A 22,047-nucleotide genomic window follows, 5' to 3' on the forward strand; every position below is an offset into this window, starting at 1 on the left:
TTTGCCTGTGCCCCTCCCCTGGTTCTGAATTTTCCACTGTAGCCACAGCATTTGGCCACTATTAGGTAAGCAGCTGGGTCTCATGAAGAAGTCAGGCTGAGAGAAAAGCCTCTAGCTCCCAAGTGTGCGGGAATCAGAGATGCTGCCAAAGGGAGTAGCACTGCATGTGCCAAGGTGGAGCTGGAGTCAGGAAAGTCTCAGCAACCCAAATGCTCATCTTCATGGCCCCCAAACCCATCTGCCTCCTCCAGCCCTCCAGCTACAGCAGCAAGTGTCTGCCCTCTTGCCGGCACCACTGACTTCTGCCAGTCAGGCTAGGGTGATCTTACAGGAAGAATCTCTGTCCTCTCTTCCTTACTCTAATGAAGAAACTGGGTTCCTCAAAAAAAAAAAAAAAAAAAAAAAAAAAATTCCATTTGGGGAATGTCTTTTTATGTTTACAGACTTCTATCATTATACTTTTCATTTACAACAGTGATAATGATAGAGATACGAGAGTCTAAAGTTTTGCTGGTCTCAGATTTATATATAAAGATTCAGAAGGAGGGAAGTTGGGAAACTCACAGGTTACTGGCCTCAACAAGTAACGTGAGTGCAAAATTCTGCCTGGACGTGCAAGAAATGGGATATTAAAGGTAGTTAAAGGTAAGTACATAGAATGAGAAGAAGCAGGGCATCTTCACCTGCATGTCCATGGTTACCGATAGCATGGTAACCACCATAAGGAGCTAAGTAGCCCAGAGGGGGCTGGCCTGGCTGGTTAACTCACTTGGTTAGAGTGTGGTGTTGGTAACACCAAGGTCAAAGGTTCAGATCCCTGTACAGGACAGCTGACCCCTGCCCCCCCCAAAAAAGAAGTAGCCCAAAGGGATAATTTGTGGCAGACAAGGGTGGGCCAGAGACAACCTCACTTCCTTACAAACAGCATTTTCCTAGTCCCACTGTTCCAGTGCAGCCTCTGGACTGGACCAGAGTCCAGAGTCCAGTGGGAGCACAAAATGGACAAAGTCATGAAGGCTTCAAAGGCTCTTGCCATTCCTCCCTCTTCCTGAAATGTTTCTGAGCTACGAGTGAATTCATTTCCCTTAGATACCCAAAGACCCTGCACTCCACCAATGACTTTGTATAGAGCTGACTGAGCAGTTTCTATATGTGTCTGTCTCTCCCTTTCTTCTCCTCTTCCATCCCTCAATATTAGAATCCATGACAGTTTAATTCTTTTATACACAATATTTTTGGTCATATAATCTCAGGGGTGGAAGGGGCCTTTAAGGACAATCAGGCCAAATTCCAGTCCAATCAGACTAAGAGAACTTTAAACCCAAAGTGGAAGGAGAAGGGTAACTTGGAAAAAACAGTAAAGCAGTGGTCCAGTGATGTGCAAGAGAAAACAATCAGAAAGGTGGCCAGATAATGGCTACATATGCATTGTTTGGCATAATTTCTTAGGAGGAAGAGGGATAGGGTTTTGGTCAGGTACTGATTTCTGTTAGATTTGTTAGATTTCCGGTCTCACCAGGGAAGAAAATACAAGTCTTAACAACTGATTAAGTGTAAGTAATGAGAAAAAAAAAGGTGTCAAAGATAAGATTTGGGGCCTCAGAGATTGTAAAGAATGGAGAGTCCCCATTAACAGAAATAGAGGAGTTGGGGGGAGGAGGGCTAAGGCAATCAAAATGTGGTGGGGGAAGGTGTGGAGACTGACACTAAGTGTAGAAGGTGCTCTCTCAACTTTCAAGCATAAATGTCTAGTCAATCACTTAGGAATTAGACCCAAAGACTCAGAAAGACAGCATTATAGAACAAAAGGAAGCTTAGGGAAGGAAAGAAAGATTAATCTAAGAGAACAAGAGTGACAAAGGAAAAAATATGCGGAGGAGTCAAGACAGGACCAGGCCTTGGAAAAATGCCTAAATTTAGAGGAATGGAGAAAGAAAGGCCAGCAAAGAAAAAAGAATGAAAGAAATGGCCAGGAAAGAAAGAATGCTGGAAGTCTGGCCCATTAGCACAGTTGGTTACAGAACGGTGTTGCTAATACCAAGGTGAAGGGTTCAGATCCCTGTACATGCCAGCTGCCAAAAAAAAAAGAAATGCTGGGCTTGATAGAAGCAGGGAGGGTATGGAAACAGCAAAGTACCTCCTTTTTAAGAAAGGCCTAGCATGGTTTAAACCTAGTCTTTGCTAGGGTCAAAAATGACTAGAAACTATTAGAAACCCTCAAAAACAAAAGCTACCAGATTCTTCCTTTTGTTTGGCTCATTAGCCATAAACAAACAAACATTTATTTCTTGGTTACTTATCTCCAAATTTTACCTTCCTGCTATCTTAGAAAAGCTTTTTGCTGATCCATCATTAGATTTGAACTGCTGGAGAGAAACTGGGCCAGTGGAACGAGAACAAGGTCTTTATTTAATTGGGGTTTTTGGTGTATCCTGGAACTCCTACCCAAATCTAGCCCCAGGTAAATACTACTTTGCCTGCAACTGCTTAGGCACTGCAGGATGCAAACCAGAGGGCTGCTGTTTCCCTCCGATGGTGAGCCCAACCAGGGGCACAGACCACCTGCCAAATTGTGGACCCTGGCACTCCTTGCAGCCAGAGTGCAGGCTGCAAAGCCCTTGTACATAAGCTCCATCTATAAGGAGGCAGCCCAGCTTCAGTCCAGGAACTGAAAGCAATAAATTTCAAGTTCATTTTTGTTCTTAGTGTTCGAGGCAAAAAGGCTTGATCCTTCTTCAAGATATCCATTTATTAATTTTAAATGTAGTAAATTATCCCTGGGAGACACTCTGTTCGTCTGTAGCTTTAAATGATATTATGGGAGAGAGGAAAAGAAGAAAGAAAGAGAGGCGCAAGAGGAAGGAGGATTGCAATGAAATTTTTACAATTTAAAAAACGTGTAATTGAATCTGATGGTGTTCTCATTAAAATGAGATCCAAAGCAGAGAGAAGGAACATACTGACAGCAAAGCAAAGACAAGTGGGGCCCATCATCCGAGCCTTCCAGCTGGACTGCCCACCCAGCCAACGCAGTCAGACCAGCTGAAGAGATCACTGGGGCTGCCCACACCACAGAACCCATGCGCCTTCTACATTCGATTATCTCCCTGTGGCTACAGCCACTGTGAATTACCCAAAATGATTTTTAAAAGCCTGGATCAGCTTTCCACCCTGAATAGACACAAAGATATTTCTGAGCTGTCTTCATCCCCTCCCTGCTAACTGCCTTTTGCGTAGCTGGTATGAGCTTAGAGGACACAAAATCATTATTCAGTATTTGACATAAAGTATAATTAGTAAGTCACATTTGCTTCTGCAAAAAATACTTCAATTAAATCTTTTTAAACAAGCACAAGTGCTATTTAGAATGTCCACTGATGTGGATTACCCCCATGCCACTGCTTTCTAAGATCCCTCCTAATATGGGTAATGAGAGCCGGCTGCCCAGTGGCAGATTTTAAAACAACACTGAAGATCACGTGCAAAATTGCAAAGCTGAACAGCTCTTGCCTGTCAATCCTAGGCCAGACTTATCACTGCATTGCTAGCATGTCTTAGGAATACATCCAGGATGACTACACCACCAGAATCAGACAAAATCTGCAAATGTAAAACAGGACTGTTTGGTCTCTGTGATTAGCTGCTGTGAGTTACTGACATATGAATACAAATGTAGAAAGTGTCTTTCTTGTGGTCTCCTGGAATAGGATGCCATAGGCAGTTCTGGCAAAATCCACCCCAGTCAAACCAAATCTCTAGTATGCAAGAGGATAAATGACTAGAAAAGAGAGGAACAAGTCATAAAGACTATGACCAATCAAACTAAAGTTAAGTCAATGAAGTTGCCATAGTATTAATTATACTATGACCACAATGGTACAAACACGGGCATCAAGTCAGAAAAGTGCCTGTCCTGCCCACAGAGGAGTTGCATAAATGTGTGTAGGATGTACTTGATTTTCATGCTAGGCCAGCCTGGCTCTTGTTGGGGGGCCCTTACCTGTTTCCTCACGGTTGAGCTACGCCTGTGGTTGATCACACCAAATCAAAGAGGACCCATCCAGCAACAGGGGAGGAAAAAGAAAAAATGGTTACGGAATGAGACAACCACCAGAAATAAAGTTTTTAGTAATTAAAAACAATCTGTGTGGTGGTTAATGAAACAAGTCCCATTACTCAGCTCAGTCCCAGAAATGGCTAAGAGACTTGATAAGTTACTTCCTAAATAAAGCCCAATAAAGCTCTTTTCTTCACAAAAGCACAGTCTCCTGCTTTTAAGGTCTGCCATCAATCAAAATTAGAATAGGAAGGAATTGGCTCAATTTGTAGTAAAAAATATATTTGGGTTAGACCATAAGAAGATATTTCTATTTGCAAGCAGACACTGGTAAACACCTAAAGATGCTACAGTTTTCTTTTTCTCAGGGAAAGGATAGGGAGCAATTTTACTGGACTTAGAGAGCAGAGCACCCGGACTGGAAGGAATCTTGGGATCTTCTGGGTCAATGTTTTTCAAGCTGCATTTAGCCTCAGAAGCGTTTTCTCAAAAAGAATCTGACTCAGAGGCACAACACCCAAAACAAGGAGGGTAGCACCACCCTACTTTGAATGAAAGGAGGAACTGGAGCCTGACCACTGGGCCTCACTCTGTCTCTGCCGCCAGGCCACTCCTGAGGAACCTCTCTGGAATCCTAGAGCTCCTTGAATCTAGTATAATCCAATAATGCTCTTGTTTTATAGAAGAGGAAACTGGAGTTCAGAGAGAGAAAAAGAGTAGCCCAAGGTCACACAGTGAAATGACCTAATGACAGGGAATTCAACAAGCTCTTTTCAGTCCCACAGCACCTTCTGCAGATACAGGGGAACTTATACTAAGACTATTACCAAGAAGATATACTCCACAGAATTCCATTATCTTGGTTCCCTCCAGTCATCAAGACTGGCATATTAATGGAATCTTTATTGTAATCCACAATGACAAAACGATGAAAGCCAAATAAAGCTATCTCTAAATAATGAGCCTATAATTGTAAATGGCCTCATGATTATTGTGTGTGTTGGCAGATAGAAGTGGTTGATATAATGGGCTAAACTCAGGGTCTCTAAGGAGTGCAGCCCATTAAAGCTCTTTCTCCAGTTAAATCAGCACAGTTTTAGGCATCTGAGAACTGCTGGCTGAATGAATGCCTTGCTCTCTGCCAGTTCATGAGTTTTCTCATAGCAGCACCATGACTGGGAGGGAAAATATTTGGCTGGGGTGGGGGAAGGAGGGGGAAGGTGGGGAAAGATTGGGAGGGCTGCATACTTGTACATCAGGCAAGGATTTCTACCAATGCTATTTGGCAAGCCAATGCAATGCAATATTTCATTATTCAGCAACAGACACTAATTAGGGGCTGTCATGTTTTCCGTGCATAAAAAATCCCATATCAAATGCTATCTGCTGATCTTCTTTCTTTGGGTCAGAGACTTCTCAAAGCCCACATGTTGAAGTCTAGCAGCTGAATTTAGGCTGCCAGGATCCTTCAGAGTCGAACGTTTATTTTCCTCGCAATGCTGAGCCTTTGGGGAGTTTCTGGGACTATTTCAGCAAATGACAACTTCTTTCACTCAGTAGGTCACAGCAAACCCCCTTCCCATGGGATGGGGCCAGCAAGGCAAAGGGAAGGAGGCACACCCGGCCCTAAGCCACTCTTTTGCAAAGTCATTCAATGCCCTTACAGCTCAGATCCCTGGCTCTTTCCCAGGCGAGGATCGCTCCACCCCACAGGCCTCTCTTTATTCCTTCCCATGGCTGTCCCAGGCCACACCTACCTGGCCAGACTGCAATCTGTCCGCTGACCTGTTGGAAAGACAAAGGGAAAAAGCATATGTTGAAGCAGAAGGGGTGAAGGAAGGAGACCAGCTCCTAGCCTCGCCATCTCCCTAGAGAGCCACTGGTTTAACAGCGTGGCAAAAAAGAAGAGAAGCATCCAGAGCCTCTCTCAGGGCAAGAATTATTTCTGATGCTGGCTCCCAGTACAGAGTTTTCAGGATACCTCAACCATAGGTTTGACAACTCTGCTTCCCAATAGGAAAATAAGTGTGGATGCAGGGGAACAATAGCAAGGCAGATCATACTTTATAGAACAGATTATTAGAAGCCTTCCCAGAGGTGAAATTCAGCTTCTCTTATGTGTATGCTGGATATGTGTGTGTGGTGGGTAATGGGACAAGCTTGCTTGCTCCTGAGTATATAACCCACTCACCCAGCTCCTCTTCCCTCCCCTCCCCCTCAACAGTTGGGGTTGGAGGGGTAAGAAGGAAAAGTTGTTGTTTGGGGAAAGGAGAGAGAAGATGTGACATTCTAGTTTTAGATTCATACTAAATTCTGCTGTTAGGTTGCACTGGAGTGGTAAGGGAGAGGTGAGATTTAATGCTGATACCGCTATCAAATCATGGTTCTCAATTCAATAGTGGGCCCTAATAGTTTAATGGGTTACAGCCAGCTTTCAAAAATGAATGCTTACTTCATAAGAAGTATTCTTATGTTTTTAAAAATTATACATGCATGCATACATGGGCCATGATGCAATATATGTTGCTTTGTTTGGATCCAAAGTTAATGAAGCTTGATCTGTATTAGACCCATATTATTTAAACCAGAGGCAAACCCCAGCAGGTATTGAAACTGGGAAGGAGAGATCAGCTTCCACACTCCTCATCCAAGTGCCTGAAAAGGCCACTCCAAAGGCTGGGGGAGAGCAAGGCTTCTTCTTGCCTTTAAAGGTTGCTAATTGTTGATTACAGTTCAGCTCATCTTGAGCAACACCATCCCCCACCCCTAACAGCATCTCATTACTAAAGGCTCAGCTTTTATCTGCAAAAATATTATTCTGAGCCATTATTTTCAACATCTGTCCCATTTCCATTCTGGAATATTCATACACATCAATTATCCCTCTGTGGCAAGAACAAGGGCTCTTGCATTATGGTAACAAATACTTACAGAAGGCAGGGACATGATGACTTGCACACTGGAAGATTTATAGCAATTTTTTTTCTTTATTGCTAGAACTTGTCATCTTTAGATTAAGGCAATTTGCAGCACTAATGAATGGTCAACATTCGTCCCTCCATAGTTGCACATTTGGTGCATATATGCGTATGAGCAAACCCATTCACTCTCACACATACACATGTGTATGTGCTCCCCACAGCCTTGCTCCCTGTCTTACTTATGGCCTATGCTTAGATTGTCTTGACAAAAAGAAATCACAGTTATGACTTGCTTCAAATAGTTCTGGGATATTTTTGTTCCAATTCCCCATAGAGCAATCTGATAACCTAAGTGCAAAGATTTTCTATAAGCAAAGGTTGGCTCTCAATGCCCAAACCCATTTAGTATGAGTCCCTCAGGTAGTGGGGAGGAAAGAGAACAGAAGTTACCTAACATTTTATTTTCTTCACATAAAATAAAATGCCTTAAAAATCACAAGATCAAAGATCAGAGAAAAAAAGAATGAATCATCAGGACAAACTGTCCAGGGCAGGAAAAGGACAGGGCAAGAAGGGTTTGTAGAGGGCTCTGGTATGAAAAGTGAGGTTCCAATGCCTGGTGCCAATGAGCCAGTGAGTATCGCACACCTTCCTATACTCTGCAGTTTGTCTGAAGAGTGCTCAACAGTTTACTTAAAAATGTTAGACCTCTGTGTAAGTGTGGGCCTGCCTGTCACTGATGCTACCACGTATTCCCTGTAGCCTCTCACTCCTTTCCCTCTCGTCCTTAAGTGAGGAGATTAGTGAGGCAGGGCATTCAGAGGCATCCCCAACCTGGGAATCCCATTAATCATAGGATGCTGAGAGCTAGGCAGGAGACCTGGGCAGGGTGCCAAAAAACCCCAGGGAAACTTCTCTTTCAACCTTCTGTTTGACAGCTGAGGAGAGAAAGTCCAGAGTACCATCCCGGTTCTCTGCCTTGCTACTTTCCAGGGTCTGGTTAAGATCATCCTATGAGATGAGACAGTCCATTCAGCACCATGGCCTCAGCATGGCCACAGCTGAGAGGGCTGCCACTTAAACAGCATCAGGCCCTTTCAAAGCCGAAGGGAACTGATGCTGTCTCCCTGGAAGCTACAGAAAGCAGCAGTCTGTCCATATCCTGCATTTGAGGATCCTCTCCTCTCCTCAGAGCAGCTGGGTGTTTCATCTCACAACTCCCTCCCTTCTTGCTCCAGACCCAGACCTGCCACAGAGGAGCTGAGAGTTTTAACAAAGTGTCTGGAAGGTAAATAGCCCCTCAGTCCCTTTACCCCAGTCATAGCAGAGGAGGCAAAGGAGGAGGACTGGGTGGAGAGCAGGCACGTTCCATTTAAACAAATAGATGATACACATTAGTGCTTCATTAAGCCCTGGCCTTTTCCCATTACTCAAGCAGTCATTTGGAGCATGTGCTTCTACATCAAACAGCCTAGGAAAAGAAATACATTCATATAACAAGATGGGGTCCACTTGGCTGAGGATGGAGGCATGTGTTCAGCAAGAAATCTCGGGCTGGGCCTGCCCTCTCTGCCACACCTCCGCAGAGTGTTCCCACACTCACTTTCTCCCAGGGTTTTCTGCAGGAGGTCGTGCTTGGCTTGTAACTTGGTGATGAGGTTCCTGCCCTCCAGGTACTCCTTCATTTTCTGTAAGAGAAGAGGAGGTGAAGGAGCAATCAGACTCCAAAAGAAGAAAAAAATCACAGAGGCTCAGCTGGACAATTCCCTTTTTAAAAGGTCATTCAGTTTCTGACCCAACATCCACCACGTCCATTTTTCATTTCTTTAAGGCTCTGAGCATATGGGCAGCTGCTGATTTTCATAGTGGATTAATATCCTGCTCTTTGTTTTCCTGGGAGTTCTACGTTGGCCAGTGTAAAGAAACTGTCTCCTAGAGCCCCTCATCTGTTTCCTTCAGTTCCACTGAAGAATTGCAGGGAGGGTGGGTAGAGTCACTGAGCCCCAGTTTTCTTGCTGTAAGGACACACACCTGCTACGTGGCACCTCCACTGACATCCCGCCTGCCCCAGCCCCTCCCATGGTGCATTCCATTACACCAGGAGTAGTGCCAATGATAGGCTCAGCCCCCTGCCTCAGCTGCAAGCCTGGCATGCAGAGCATCTTTGTCTGGGCCATATCCTAATCAGCCTCCTCCTCTACTCTGCACGGAGTCTTTGTAGAAAGCTTGGGATTTCTGAGCACTCAGAGGGAGAGGCTTTCATCCCCCACTTGCAAACACATATACAGTTCCAAACACAAGATGAGGTTTTGGAAATGCAATCTCATCTGCTTTAACAGTCAAAATTTGATCATTGTGCTGCACTTTCAGATTTGATCTCTCTCAACCCTTGTCTGCCCAGTGAGAGACTGTATTCCCCAGACAATTCATCAAATCTTCAAAACAACCCTATGAACTATTATTATCATTGTCTCTATTTTATGGATGACAGCGCCGAAGTTTTGAGAGATAAATTAAGTTCTTCATGGTCAGTTAGTGACTGATGGAGCCAGTATCCAAACACACGCAGTTAGACAATGTAGTGTATGCTCTCAACCATTATGATATAATGTTCCCTCCATTTTGGTACAGAGCAGGAGAAGGAAAGAAGCAGAACAAAATGTTATAGCTTGAATTCTTTTAGCTTGTGGAGCAACTTGTGATTTTTAGAGCAGTTTAGCACATATTCTCTCATTTGACTCTTACAATAACTCTGTACAGCACATAAAGAAGACTTTATTTCCTTATTATAGATGAGAAGATGATCTCAGGGGAGGAGAGTATCAAATAAATTGCTGAGTGGTACAAGCTAGTAAGTAGTAGCACCAGGCCTGGCCCCCAGGCCTTTAGACTCTTAACACAGTATCTTTCTTACTGTTCCCCACAGCCATTCTTGGGGATCTCAGTTTGCCTTGGTCATATCCTGCTGTAATGTGTCATCTGCTGGGTGAGGGTAATCTGTCCATCTCTAAACTCAGAAGCCAAATGGCACGGTTTCCCAGAGTGTGATCCACTAATCACTGGTAAGATGTGAGATCATTGAGGTGGTAAGTGGATAAGACATTTTAAATTGTAATAGTTCTGTCTTTTAATAAGTATTAAGCAAAAAATGTAATTATGGGGCCGGCCCGTGGCTCACTTGGGAGAGTGTGGTGCTGATAACACCAAGGCCACGGGTTCGGATCCTATATAGGGATGGCCGGTTAGCTCACTTGGGAAAGCGTGGTGCTGACAACACCAAGTCAAGGGTTAAGATCCCCTCACCAGTCATCTTATAAAAAAAAAAAATCTATGTATATATATATTTTATACATCAAACCTTTGATTTCATGGCTATTACCACTTAGGATTAAGACTGATAGAAAGAAACAATGTGAAAAAATGTGAGTTCCTTTTACTCTATGCTTTTTTGGATAGTGTAAACTTTTAACTAAGAGAATGTATTTCTCTCTTTCTCTCATTTAGAAACAAAGGAAAAGCCTACTTTCTCGGGGATGCAGTCCTTGGCCCTCCCATGCTTGTCCTGATGGTCCTGTGTGTACCTTGCACATCTCCATGACAGCACTTCTCACACATCCTGCCACACATGGCTTATTACTCATGGGTCTTTCTCTCTAGACTGCCTCCTCTTTATGGTCAGAGACCATGTCATCATTATTCTTTGCATCCCTGATGCTTAGTACCATGCCTAGCAGATAGTAGCTACTCAACAGATACATGAAGTAAGTATACGAGAGGTCTCACTCTCCTCTGGAGAAAATCTTCCTCAGTGGTTACAAACTAAGCCCTTACGTGTGCTCCTACTCTCTAAATATAAAACAAACCAAAAAGAAACCCTATACCAAATCATTTCTGCTGCCTTATTCATGACCTGTTCCCTCTGCTCTTTTATGCTTTTGCACGAAAACATCTGCATGAAAATAGACTCTGCTGTCACCTTCCCCTTTTCATCTGCTCCAGCTGCCAGCTCACCTTGCTGTTGGTCTTCCCTGGGAGATATCCTAATCCCCAGCCAATACTTAATTGTAGCGCTGGAACAGTACTTTAGGGCCCAGAGGTGAAAAGCCTTCAGGAAACATCCACTGCTAACAACACAACCCCCAAAGGCCTCTCTTTGGAAGATTATCCCAGGAGTCTCTAAAGGTTTCCTAATGAGGAAAATTCACCAAGAAGCTGTAACCCTCAAAACAAGACCAGATTGCTCAGAAAGCAGCCAAAATTCTGAAAGGAGATGGATGCAAGTTCCTTAACCTCACTCATGTTTCTACTTGTAATTCTGGAAATCATTTTTTTCATTCATGTTCACAGTTCACTACTTAACTCTGGCTGTCACTCGGTGAACCATTAAAATAAATCACAATCTGATAAAGAGGTACGATAGATTACCTTTCCGGGTTTCATTAAATCCTGAAGAATCAAAATTGTGTCAAGGTATGACCTGCATCCCTACTACTGGAATGGAAAACATGGTTGGAAGTTTTCCACCTATGTAAGCTGGGTATGGGAAGGTAAAGGCATCCTAAAATTTGCAAGCATGTTGTTTATCACTTCCCTGTTCCTCCCATAAGTTAGCACTCATCTGTATGAGAGATAAGCTGGGGATAAATAACCTTGCCTTTGTCAGCGGAGTTGAGTTAGAAGGCTTGCTGCTGGACAAACAGAGAAGATCTGAGAGCTGAAGGCAAGATAGGAATAGGTGGCTTTTCGATGATTTCTGGAGGTTCAGGATCAGGAAAAGAACTGTTCATGTGTAGTCTCAAAATCCTTTCCTTGGGCAATGAGGGTCCCTTTCCTTATTTAAAGTATGTTCCAATATCAGGTAATTAATTTTCTTTCATTCCACTCCAACATCCTGCTTCCCTCACCAAACAACCAAAGTAAAGTGATTACCTGGGGTTTTCTCTTTACCTGCAGATTTCATTTCCCCAAAATAAAATCAAGTTCCTAAAACAGAGTCTGACCAGTGCTCCTCCCCCAAATTTTATACTCAGTATTATCAAAACTGAGAATTTCTACAAAGAGTAGGAAGGGAGGCAGAGTCTATTATAGTTTGTTTTTTTTGTCATTGTGAAACTTTAATTCCATTCTTATGATCTCATTAATTTATTTCTTAATAATTCCTAATTAGTATTAACTGTCAGCAGTGAGGCTTATTTATTGAAAATGATTAATGTAATCATTTTTCTTTCTGAGCCCATCCTCTCTGATAAACATTTTTGTTGCAGTAAAATGAAAATCTTCAGTTGGAATATTCCAGTCCTACTACTTACCAACTCTTCTAACCTTGGGCAAATCACTTAACCCCCATGAATCTTAGTTTTTCCATCTGAAAAATGGAAATAATACTTTTTCACAAGGTTGCTGAGGATGAAATAGAATAACAAGCATGACTGCAATTAGCACAGGGCTCAGCACACAGCAGGTACTCAAAAAATGTCCCTTCTACCTGAATCACCAGCTCAGTGAACCTGAAAACATTCTTTCTCTAAACTTCTTTGCTTTGTGCTAATGCATAAGAAAGCCAAATCAAAGCAGAAGGTTTCAGTCCTTTTTAAAGAAACAGTAAGAGGCACAAGAATGCTTTTCAAATTTCATTTTTAAAAATTTTCTCCCTTTAAATACACTCTTACCATGAGGGTATAAAACTCACGGGACCTTGCTTATGCCTGGGTGAGCCCAGGCATCTGTGTGAACCCAAGGCCATAACTATCCCCTGCAGCAAGGGGTGGGTGGGCAGGAGGAGTGAGCTATGCGTTGCCAGTCCCATGTGCAAAGATACCAAGATGTCATTACTGTGGTTGCTTCCCCACCATCCAGGCATGCTGAAATTTCCCCTCCTCCCTGTCGATTTTTAAAACAGGAAACAGCTGTCAGGCAGAATATATAATAGAGTAAACGTTAAATGAAGCACATCTCCCCAGTTTAATTGACAAGACAGGGGCATCCCCTCACTTGTACTTGCTTAGCACCTGTTTACCAAGGATCTGCAGGAGAATACCAAGATAAAAAAGACCTCAGACCACAAGTTCCAAATCTAGTGGTCTAGAGCCCCCGTGGCCTCCTCTCCTATTACCTTACCCAAACCTATCCATGAGAATTCAGGCAGTCTTGCTTTGTTAATTTATCAACCATAATCCTTAACCGCTTCCCCACTCTATCCCTCATAGAAGAATCCCGTACTCTAAGTCTCCATACAAGAAAATACTTGGGAGAAATGCCAGTCTTCTACAGCTTTGATAATTCCTGGTTAAACAATGAATGTTACTGCCCACGAGCAGAGAACTGCTTAAATGAATGATGGTACATCTGTACAATGGAATTCTGTCCAGCCATCAGAAAAGAGGCAGATCTTTTTGGACTAATTTAAAATAATATCCAAAATAAATTATGTGAAAAAAATAAAGTGATGAACAGTATGAGTGGTATATTTCAATTTGTATTTCTATTTCATTATACTTCTAATGTAGTTTATTACATTAAAGGGCATTTACAGATATGCCAGTAGTTGCCCATGTGTAGAATATCTCTGGAAGGACACAGAAGAAACTGGTTTCAATCACCAGCAGAGGGGAGGCAAAGATGGGGTCAGGGATGGAAAGAAACTTTACCTTTTCTTATATGCCCTTTTGAAATCTTCACATCTTTAAAAAAAACCCTATCTTTAACAATCATAATAAAAAAGGCAATGGGAAAAAAGGTAGACATTGCTGGACTATGTGATATAAAAGATGAGTGATAGAAAGCCAAGGAGATCAGGAAACATCTCCCCACTTAGGGCAAGGAAGAGGAGAGAGTCACTGAGCTCTTCCTGAAAATTTCCTTTACCTCAGCTTCTTCAGCAGGCTAGAGAGGAAAAGCCTGTGGCCAGAGACCAGGCCACCTGAGTTTTGGGTTCAGCCCTTGCTGAGGACATTGGGAAAGATAGCCATCCTCTCTGGATTTGTCTTTTTTTGTTGTTGTCGTTTGTTTGTTTTAAAAAAGATGACCGGTAAGGGGATCTTAACCCTTGGCTTGGTGTTGTCAGCACCACACTCTCCCCAGAGAGCCAACCGGCGTCAGCACCACACTCTCCCAAGTGAGCCAACCGGCCATCCCTACATAGGGATCCGAACCCGCAGCCTTGGTGTTATCAGCACTGCACTCTCCCAAGTGAGCCACGGGCCGGCCCTTTTTGTTTTGTTTTTTAATCTTTCATATGAGAAGGTTGGGTTAGATGGTTCTTAAAAATCGCTTCAAGCTTTAAAATTCCATATTTGTTTTCCTGGGATTCCTGCAAGCAACTGATTTTCATAGTTCATGCTTCGAATTTCCAATTGTCATCTGGGCAGATCAATCTGATGACAGCTGCAAGTGTTCAGAAAGCTTTCCTATCAGCCATCTCGGTCCCTGGGCACACTACCTAGGAATCAGACCATGACAAAGGACCTCATCCAACTTTCCAAAAGAAGGGAGCTTCCAGGATGTGCTGCTTTGATGTTTTTGAAGGGCACAGAGAAACACATGGGCAACATTTATAAAGGCAACAGAGGGCTTTGTATGACTTGGCAAGCACAGACAGCCACTCTGTTTAACATGGGCACCTTTTCTTGAATGTCCATTTTACTAACCAAAAAAAGCCCTTTTATCATAAAATGAATTATCTGACACATTTCAAGCACCAGTCATGAAAATGATGAACTCTCTTCTAAATCCATTACTGGACAAGCCCAGAAAAAAACCCATTCCTGTTAGCCAAGCAAATATGTATACAATTTAAATAAGTAGCATCATGGCCACAAAAGACAGGAAATGGGTTAGAGGACATCAGTACATTCAGACAGAAGGTGAAAAGAGTGGGCAGGATTTGAGAGGTCACCAGTTTGAATATGGTCATTCCAGCTTTTACTAAAGGTCAACTCTGAATATAAATGTTATAGGTTCATTGAAAGCCAAAAGGTAATTCTGACAAAGCCTGTCTTAAATACAAATTTTTATGCCCAAAATTTCTTACCTAACTTAAAAAATGGAAATCTTCCACAATGTAATGAGATTGAGTCATTTAAGTAGTGTTATATCTGAGCAGTCCAGACAGACCAGCTAAATAATCCTATTACTAAAAGCCTCTAGAGAGTGGTCAACAGGCTCCTTAGATAATAAAAGCTTGGGGCGGCGAAACAGCCCTCATTATATCAAGAAGTTCTCTTGATGTCTAACCCAGGTTTTTGCACGCCTTTATGCTTTCGCACACACTGCTCTTTCCTGAAGGAATGCCATTTTCTTCCCCAGTTCACTGCATGGTTCACTCATCCTTCAAGATCAAGCACAACCCAACTCTATTAGTCCTAGTTGCTATTCATGCACATGTGCATGTATGATTTAACAATTTTTATATATTTTTTAAATTATAAAAATCTTTTGTAACTGTTTAGAAATATCTAAAGTAAAAATGAAAGTTCTCCCTGGCATGCCCAGTTTCATCATTCTCCTCTTTACCTTATACTCTCAGCATTCCCAGGTGTAGCTCAGTGTCTGGCAAATAGTAAATCCTCAAAAAATAACCAGTGAATAATTTAATAATGATTAATAAATAAATTAATAACAATGATGATGAAAATAAATTTTCAGTATTTATTGAACACTAACTACAAACCAGGCAGTGTGTTAAATATTTTACAAAAATAAATGAATGAGTCTAAATGTCATTCCATTATTTTTTTGCATAGATTTTAGTATTTTATTCATAAATATGCTTAAAGAATGTTATAATTAAATGACTTAGATTATAAAACAATGTATACAGCAGCATCCCATTTTTAAAATAAAATTATAAATATATGCTCACATATGTGTTTGTGTCTGCACAGAGAAAAGACTAGAAGGGAATATACCATACCATTATTTCTAGGTGGTAGGATTACAAACAATTTTTGTTTTCTTCTTTTTGCTTCTAAATATTATATAATGAGCATGTTTTCCTTTATATAATAATAATTTAAAAAGCTGTTTTAGTATAATACTGATATATCACTCCCTTTCAACAGTCTTCCCCAGGATAAAAAGTAATGTGAAGAATTCTGAGCTTAACTAATTAAAAAAACAGATTTCTTTAAAAAAAAAAAAAGTTAGCAAATCATTAGCGTTCTTAATGGAGAAAGGGCAGTGTTCAAAGAAGAATTAAACAAATTGTTCCAGTTGGAGGAAAAATTCAATTTACTGCATGCAGACTGTTTTTCTTGACTAAAAAACAAGTTAATTCCTTTCATTCAGAATCAGTATGCATATTCATTGGCGGTATTTCATCTCACATCTGCAAACTTAATTTTTCCTTTCTTGGTCATCAGAAGATTAGGAAATAAATTTTAATCCAGGCAATAAATCCTACTTGGCAAGCTCAAAATAACTTAATTATTAAAAAGCAGCACCAAAGACCAGCTAGCAATCTTCCAAAGGACTGTTAACACTACTTTAAAAACATGGGTCCATCTGTCTGAAAGAAAACTGGAGATACATGAATTACAAAATACAATGTTTTGGAATTCTCTGCAAAACAATAATGCTGCACATTACTTGTCCCTTTGAATTTTAGCAATAATTATGAAAAAGTTTCCTATAAATGAAAGTCATAAAATAATGTCATCATATCACCTAAAAGAGACTACAGACTTTTAAAAACAAGACATATATTAGCCAGAATATTTGGATATAGTTCCAGAAAACCAAGAGATGACAACCCCTTTCAGGATCCCCTGTGGTTGAGAAGGAAGGATATTCAAAGCCTGCCCTGCAGACACTTGACAAGGACTCTGAGTTCCAAATCTCCCTTGTGTGCTACAGTACCTGGTGATGCTCTTTAAAGGCCACTGAGCTCCTTACCGTGAAATAAAACTGCTCTGTTTCTTGCTGGTTGGCTCTCCTCTTAGCGATGCTGGGCTTGCTCATAAAAGTTTCTGAGACCGTGGACTTGACAGACTCCATGGAGTTGCTGTACTGGAAGCAGTCAGACACATCAAAATCCTCAACAGTCACAATGTCCTGGATGGTCTGCAGAGTAGCCTCCATTGTCTTCTTTACCTGCAATGACAAGGGCCAACAGAATGCATGGGCTGCAAAATAGCAGGTGATAGAGAAGCTTGGAGAATTGGGAGAAGGAGTAGGCTGGGGAAGGACAGGATACCATCAAAGGGTGCAGATCTGCTTACCATGGGACAGTGCTAAGTTAAGTTATAAACATTTTATGGACTCTGCTATCACATGCTACTCTCTCCACTTAGGACCTAAGGACCACTACCCCCTTTGTGCTATGTACTTGACCCAGCTCTTTTATTTAATGTTTACTTTAAAAATTTAATATTAGCGCTTCATTATAATGGAAATGCTAAGGGAAAGAGAATGAAACAAATCCAAATTGACCCCATCACACAAAGAGCCAATTAAAATGTGTGATGGGCCTAGTCCTGCAATGTTCCAGGTTCTGTTTCATGATCTTCAGCAAATCAATGAATTTGTTTCCCCATTTTGCAACTAAGTGACCCATCCTCAGTCCTTCCTCATCTTCCTGGGAAAAGTAAGACTTACTGAGATGCAAGGTAAAAAGCCACTGGGGCTCAATGGAAAGCTGGACCATCAATCATACTGCCCTTTTGAACTGGCTGTTAAAGCAAATACGCTGGGCCCAGAAGAAAGTCACCCTTTCCTAAGAGGATGGAGATGTTTGAAGTGTCAAAGTCAAAGGCCTCTGTTTGTTTGAAAATGCTGGAAAAAGGCAGGCATGAGGGGGTGGTTTCAGAGACACAATATCGTTCACACAGCTGCCAAGTGCCATTTTGATTAAATGTGTAGAAGGGAATAAAAGCATTTTGCAAAAGCTCAAAATAGAGCACAACCTTTGGCAATGCAAGAGCAACTTCCTGGAGTTCAAGGGCAGGATGTAGCAGAGGGGGAAAGTCCAAGCCTACTTTTGGCTAGGAAATGTTTGCAGCAGCCCGGACATTCTCTGCATGCTCCTTCCACCTGCTCCTGATTCAACAGGGAAACTCAGAGGGTGGCTCTGAGCCTCCTCAGCAGAACACTCACCTCTTCATTCTCAATCTTCAGAGTGGATAAGCGAGACTGCAGTTGCTGGCACCTCTGCACCAGCTCACTCTGGACAGGCTGCTGGGCACAGAGCTGGGAAGCCTGCCCAAAGAAAGCAACACCAGGTCAGGAAGAGGACACGTTTGTTTTGGTGGTTCCGGAATTCCCATTACTGCTAGTAAAACTACTCACACTCAAGGTTAAGGCTCACAGTTTCTATGTTGAAACAAAATCCAAAGCCAACATGTGTGGACCTCTTCCAGGACCAAATAGCACATAAAAGGAATGGGGTGGAACCCCTGCTGAAAAGATCAAGACTCTCTTTAAAACCCATTTCCAGGCTGGTGGTTGGCAGGGGCTGATCTATGTAGGGTCTGCAGCTCCAGGGAAGGCAGAGGAGGCTGGAGAAGGGTGCTTCAGGCAGCCCCAGCTCCAGAAGCACAATGCTGTGGCACAGTGAGGATTTCCTGCTAGAGGTCCAAGTGACCTCTTTGGCCCCTCCCTCATCCCCCTTCATACACCAGAGTGGAAGCAGGAGAGAAGTAGGTCAGGAGGCTAAATTGCCTCTCTTGGCAGCCAGCATGTGTTTATAAATCCGGGCCATGCACAAGAGCTCTGACTCAATGAGAAAGAGCGTGAAGACAGGAACAAGTTCATAGGCTATGTTAGAGAGCCCCAGAGGGCATGGAATCTAGTGGAGCTTGGCATTTTCCAAAGAGCCATCATCTTACCCCAGGTCTTCACTAGATCAGTGTGGGACAGGAGTCTGCCCTTCCCCCAAGAATTACTGCCAACTAGCTTTCCTATGTTAAGGAATGGTTGATCCAATGTCTCCTGATGGGGGTGTGGCTATGGCATGAGGTCACCCATGGTCCACGGGATGACAGACAAGAAGCAGAAGGCTGGGAGAGTTGGAAGGCAGGACGGACGGACGCAGCAACAGCTCCTGTTGCCTTGCTACCATGTATCTTTTAGCCTCTTGTCTGCAGAGAGACATCTGGATAAAAATGTCCTCCTTCCTCCCCAGCAACGAGTGGGCAAATTCATATGCCCACAGACCATTCTCTCTCTTGGAAAGACAAAACCTCTCTTCAAATAGAGGGGGCTGAGACTTGACCTTTTTCTCCATTGGCTTTTAAACTCCCAACTGACTTGACCTCCTCCCCCGGATGAGAGGCTGGCATGAGACAGCTCTCGGATCTAAAGAGAGCTGACTTCACTCTGGCTCTTGGATAAACAGACACAATGGAGAAAGCTCAGTGGCCAGAACGGGAGAGTGCCAAGAGTGAAATTCTCTGGCTGTCTGATGTCACCGGTCAGACATCCAGAGCCCCACAAGCCTCTGGGGGTACCCAGAGTGGAGCCAAATACCTCCTCCTAGGACATGTGAGAGTGCTTGGCATCAATTCATGTGCTGAGCGCCCCAGAACACCAGTCACTGTGGGGCCTTGGCCAATTTCAGGGCTTCCGGTCAAAATGCCACCCGAACTTTGGCCCTAGTTCAAGGACTTCCAGGCAGCTCCCTCCTATTGCCTCCACAGTTTGCAGATGACCCACACTGATGGGGACAGAATGGCTGCAGGGACCAAGAACAACTCACCCTCTCATCTCTTTTTATTTCCCACTCATACAAAGGCTAGGCAGAAATGCAGAATCTTTGTAAGCTCTAGGACTGGTCCTTGCCCCTGCCTGGCTCAGCCATTGATCAGCTATATCACACAAAGAGAGGACCCAGGCAGAAGAGTGAGCTATTGATTTTTAAAGTAACCCAGACCTAGCAGGGAGGAATCATGGAGGGAAAACCACCTCCAAGCCTGTTCCTTTAAGAAGCAACAGAGCTGCTGATGCATGCTTTGGCAGTGGTCCTCTACCGGGGTGCAAGGTAATGCATTCCAGCTGTGCTCCAGAGTATGGAAATGAGGCTCTGACAAGGCTAGAAGGGGGCCTGAGCACCCAGCATCTGGATTCCCCCTTTATGAAGACAAGCTGTTTGGCTCAGAAGGCAACTCAGTCAACACCAGAAAAATGTATCACTCCAATCAGCTGGTCCCCAAGTTCCACTGATTCTTGGGAAGGAATCTCAGTGGCAGCTGGAGAAGGGGCTTGGAAGGCAAGTTTGACCAGAAGCCAGGGCAGGTGAGGAATGGGGCTTCCTGGGGCTTGGTGACACCCCTTTCCCCAACTCTCACTGCACATGCTGCCATCTCACTTCCCCATCTGTTCAGAAACTGACATTTCCTAAGCCACGGCGATGGCAACAAACTGTAAATGGTCTGATTTTTCCCAAGAAGGAGAGGAAAGAAATCATCTCTGCGTTTTTGTCTTTAGGATAGAAATGTCATCATAGTGGCCTATTGATAACAGTAAATCAGCTGGTTCCACTGCTGCAGCTGTCATTCTGGAGCAGAGATTTCTAGAGTCTGGATGCTAACCCTAAGAGATGCACCATTCCTGGTGAGAACACATTGTAGTTCTGGGCCCCTTCTTTTGTTAACTTTGGTCTGTCTGCCCTCTGAGAGGACCTCCCACTCCATGTGCTTCAGAGGAAGCATGTGACCCAGGCATAAGCCAGTCAACTAACTGCAGATATGGCTTAGCCAATCGAAATTGAAACCATGGAGACACAAAGAGACTTTTGTGGGGGCTTCAAGGAGGGAGCCAAATACTCTTTCCACTAGATTTCAATCTACCAGGAGATAAGGCTGGAAGTGCAATCACCTTGCCCCCATGGAATAAGGGCCCATCTGAGAATGGAGCTAACCACAGGGAGTGGAGCAGAGAGAAAAACTGAGTCTTGATAAAATTCCTGCTCCTAAATCCAAGCATGTCTGAAGGTGCATCTTGGTCTTTTCTATCATGTAAGCCTATGCATCCTCCTGATTTAACCAGTAAGTGAAATGGTAGCTCTTACCAGCAGGAACAAGCTTCAGTCTGATTTATATGCACAACCACCAGAAGTGGAACCAAAAAATTCAGAGCAGTGAAAACCAAGGAGCTTCTCTTTCCTCTCACTTTAGTTATTTAGGCTCTTCTTGTTCTAGTCGTTGGAGGTGAAGAGTCCAAAACAAGGCCCCCCGACCTGGGCAACCAGCATCAGGCCTTTGGGATGACATCTGAGCTCCTGTCTTTTCTAGGTACCCATTCTTTTTTTTCAATACCCAAGTGAAACTATGCCCTTTATCTCAATCTTCTAAACCCAGGAGAATAAGAGCCTTCAGAACTCTGCCAAATGACAAAATCACATCATTCCCCTGCTAAGCTCTCCCTCCCCCACAAAAGCCTCTGGGACCTGGCCCCATCTCAGCTTGCACTTCTCCCAGCCTCACCCTGGGAGCACTTTCCTTTCTCCATGATGAACTGCTAGTAGTTTCTAGAATACACCTGCTGTCTTTCACCTTCTTTGATCCTGCCAGCCCCTTCGGATGCCCCTCCCTATGCATATTTCTAACTCTCTCCCAAACTCATCAGAGCTCCCTGAGGGCTCTACTCCCCAATGTCTACAGTCACACCTGGTGGACAGCAGGCACTCAATAGCTGTTTGCAGAATGTCCCTCATCCACCTGACAGGAAGCCACTACCAGGCCTCTGCCCCACAAAATAATGTGGTCTGAGTAGTGAATGTAGACACAAGTGTGCTCAAACCCCTTTGAGGATAGGGAGAGGGCCTCACCATGTCTCCCATGTGGGGCTGGAACTCAAACTTCATAGGGGGACAGAAGACGTTGTTGTACATTTCCATGAGGCGCTGCTTGTCACTGGTGGCATCCAGGTTTTCTACTGCATTCTCAATGGCATCCAGACCCTCATGCTTTGACTGTTCCAGATTTAACTCAGCAGAGAGGAAGGTACGCAGAGCCCGGTTCAGGCTAGCATGGTAGCCTAAGTCACAACACTGCTGTGGGAAGGAGAAGACAGGTGAGCACACCATGGACAGCCCCAAGGCTTGGTGGAAAGGGAGGGTCATCTGCAGGGTGGATT

The 22,047-nt window shown here is 43.4% G+C and overlaps 1 protein-coding gene across 2 annotated transcripts in view; it reads right to left on the reverse strand.

Annotated features, from left to right (window-relative positions):
- SRGAP2 (SLIT-ROBO Rho GTPase activating protein 2) overlaps window positions 1-22,047 on the reverse strand; it is a 255,587-nt gene that overhangs the window by 36,359 nt on the left and 197,181 nt on the right. The window contains exons 7-12 of one of the 2 annotated variants that reach the window (XM_008573077.1): window positions 21,740-21,964; window positions 18,070-18,171; window positions 16,870-17,067; window positions 8,582-8,666; window positions 5,815-5,842; window positions 4,001-4,025 (exon numbers count right to left, since the gene is read on the reverse strand). In XM_008573077.1, the coding sequence (XP_008571299.1) occupies window positions 4,001-4,025; window positions 5,815-5,842; window positions 8,582-8,666; window positions 16,870-17,067; window positions 18,070-18,171; window positions 21,740-21,964 (663 nt within the window). The remainder of the gene's footprint in view (window positions 1-4,000; window positions 4,026-5,814; window positions 5,843-8,581; window positions 8,667-16,869; window positions 17,068-18,069; window positions 18,172-21,739; window positions 21,965-22,047) is intronic. The other variant, XM_008573078.1, reaches the window with a different exon arrangement.

The sequence above is a fragment of the Galeopterus variegatus genome, unplaced genomic scaffold (genome assembly GCF_000696425.1).
Source record: "Galeopterus variegatus unplaced genomic scaffold, G_variegatus-3.0.2 Scaffold872, whole genome shotgun sequence".
NCBI lineage: Eukaryota > Metazoa > Chordata > Mammalia > Dermoptera > Cynocephalidae > Galeopterus > Galeopterus variegatus.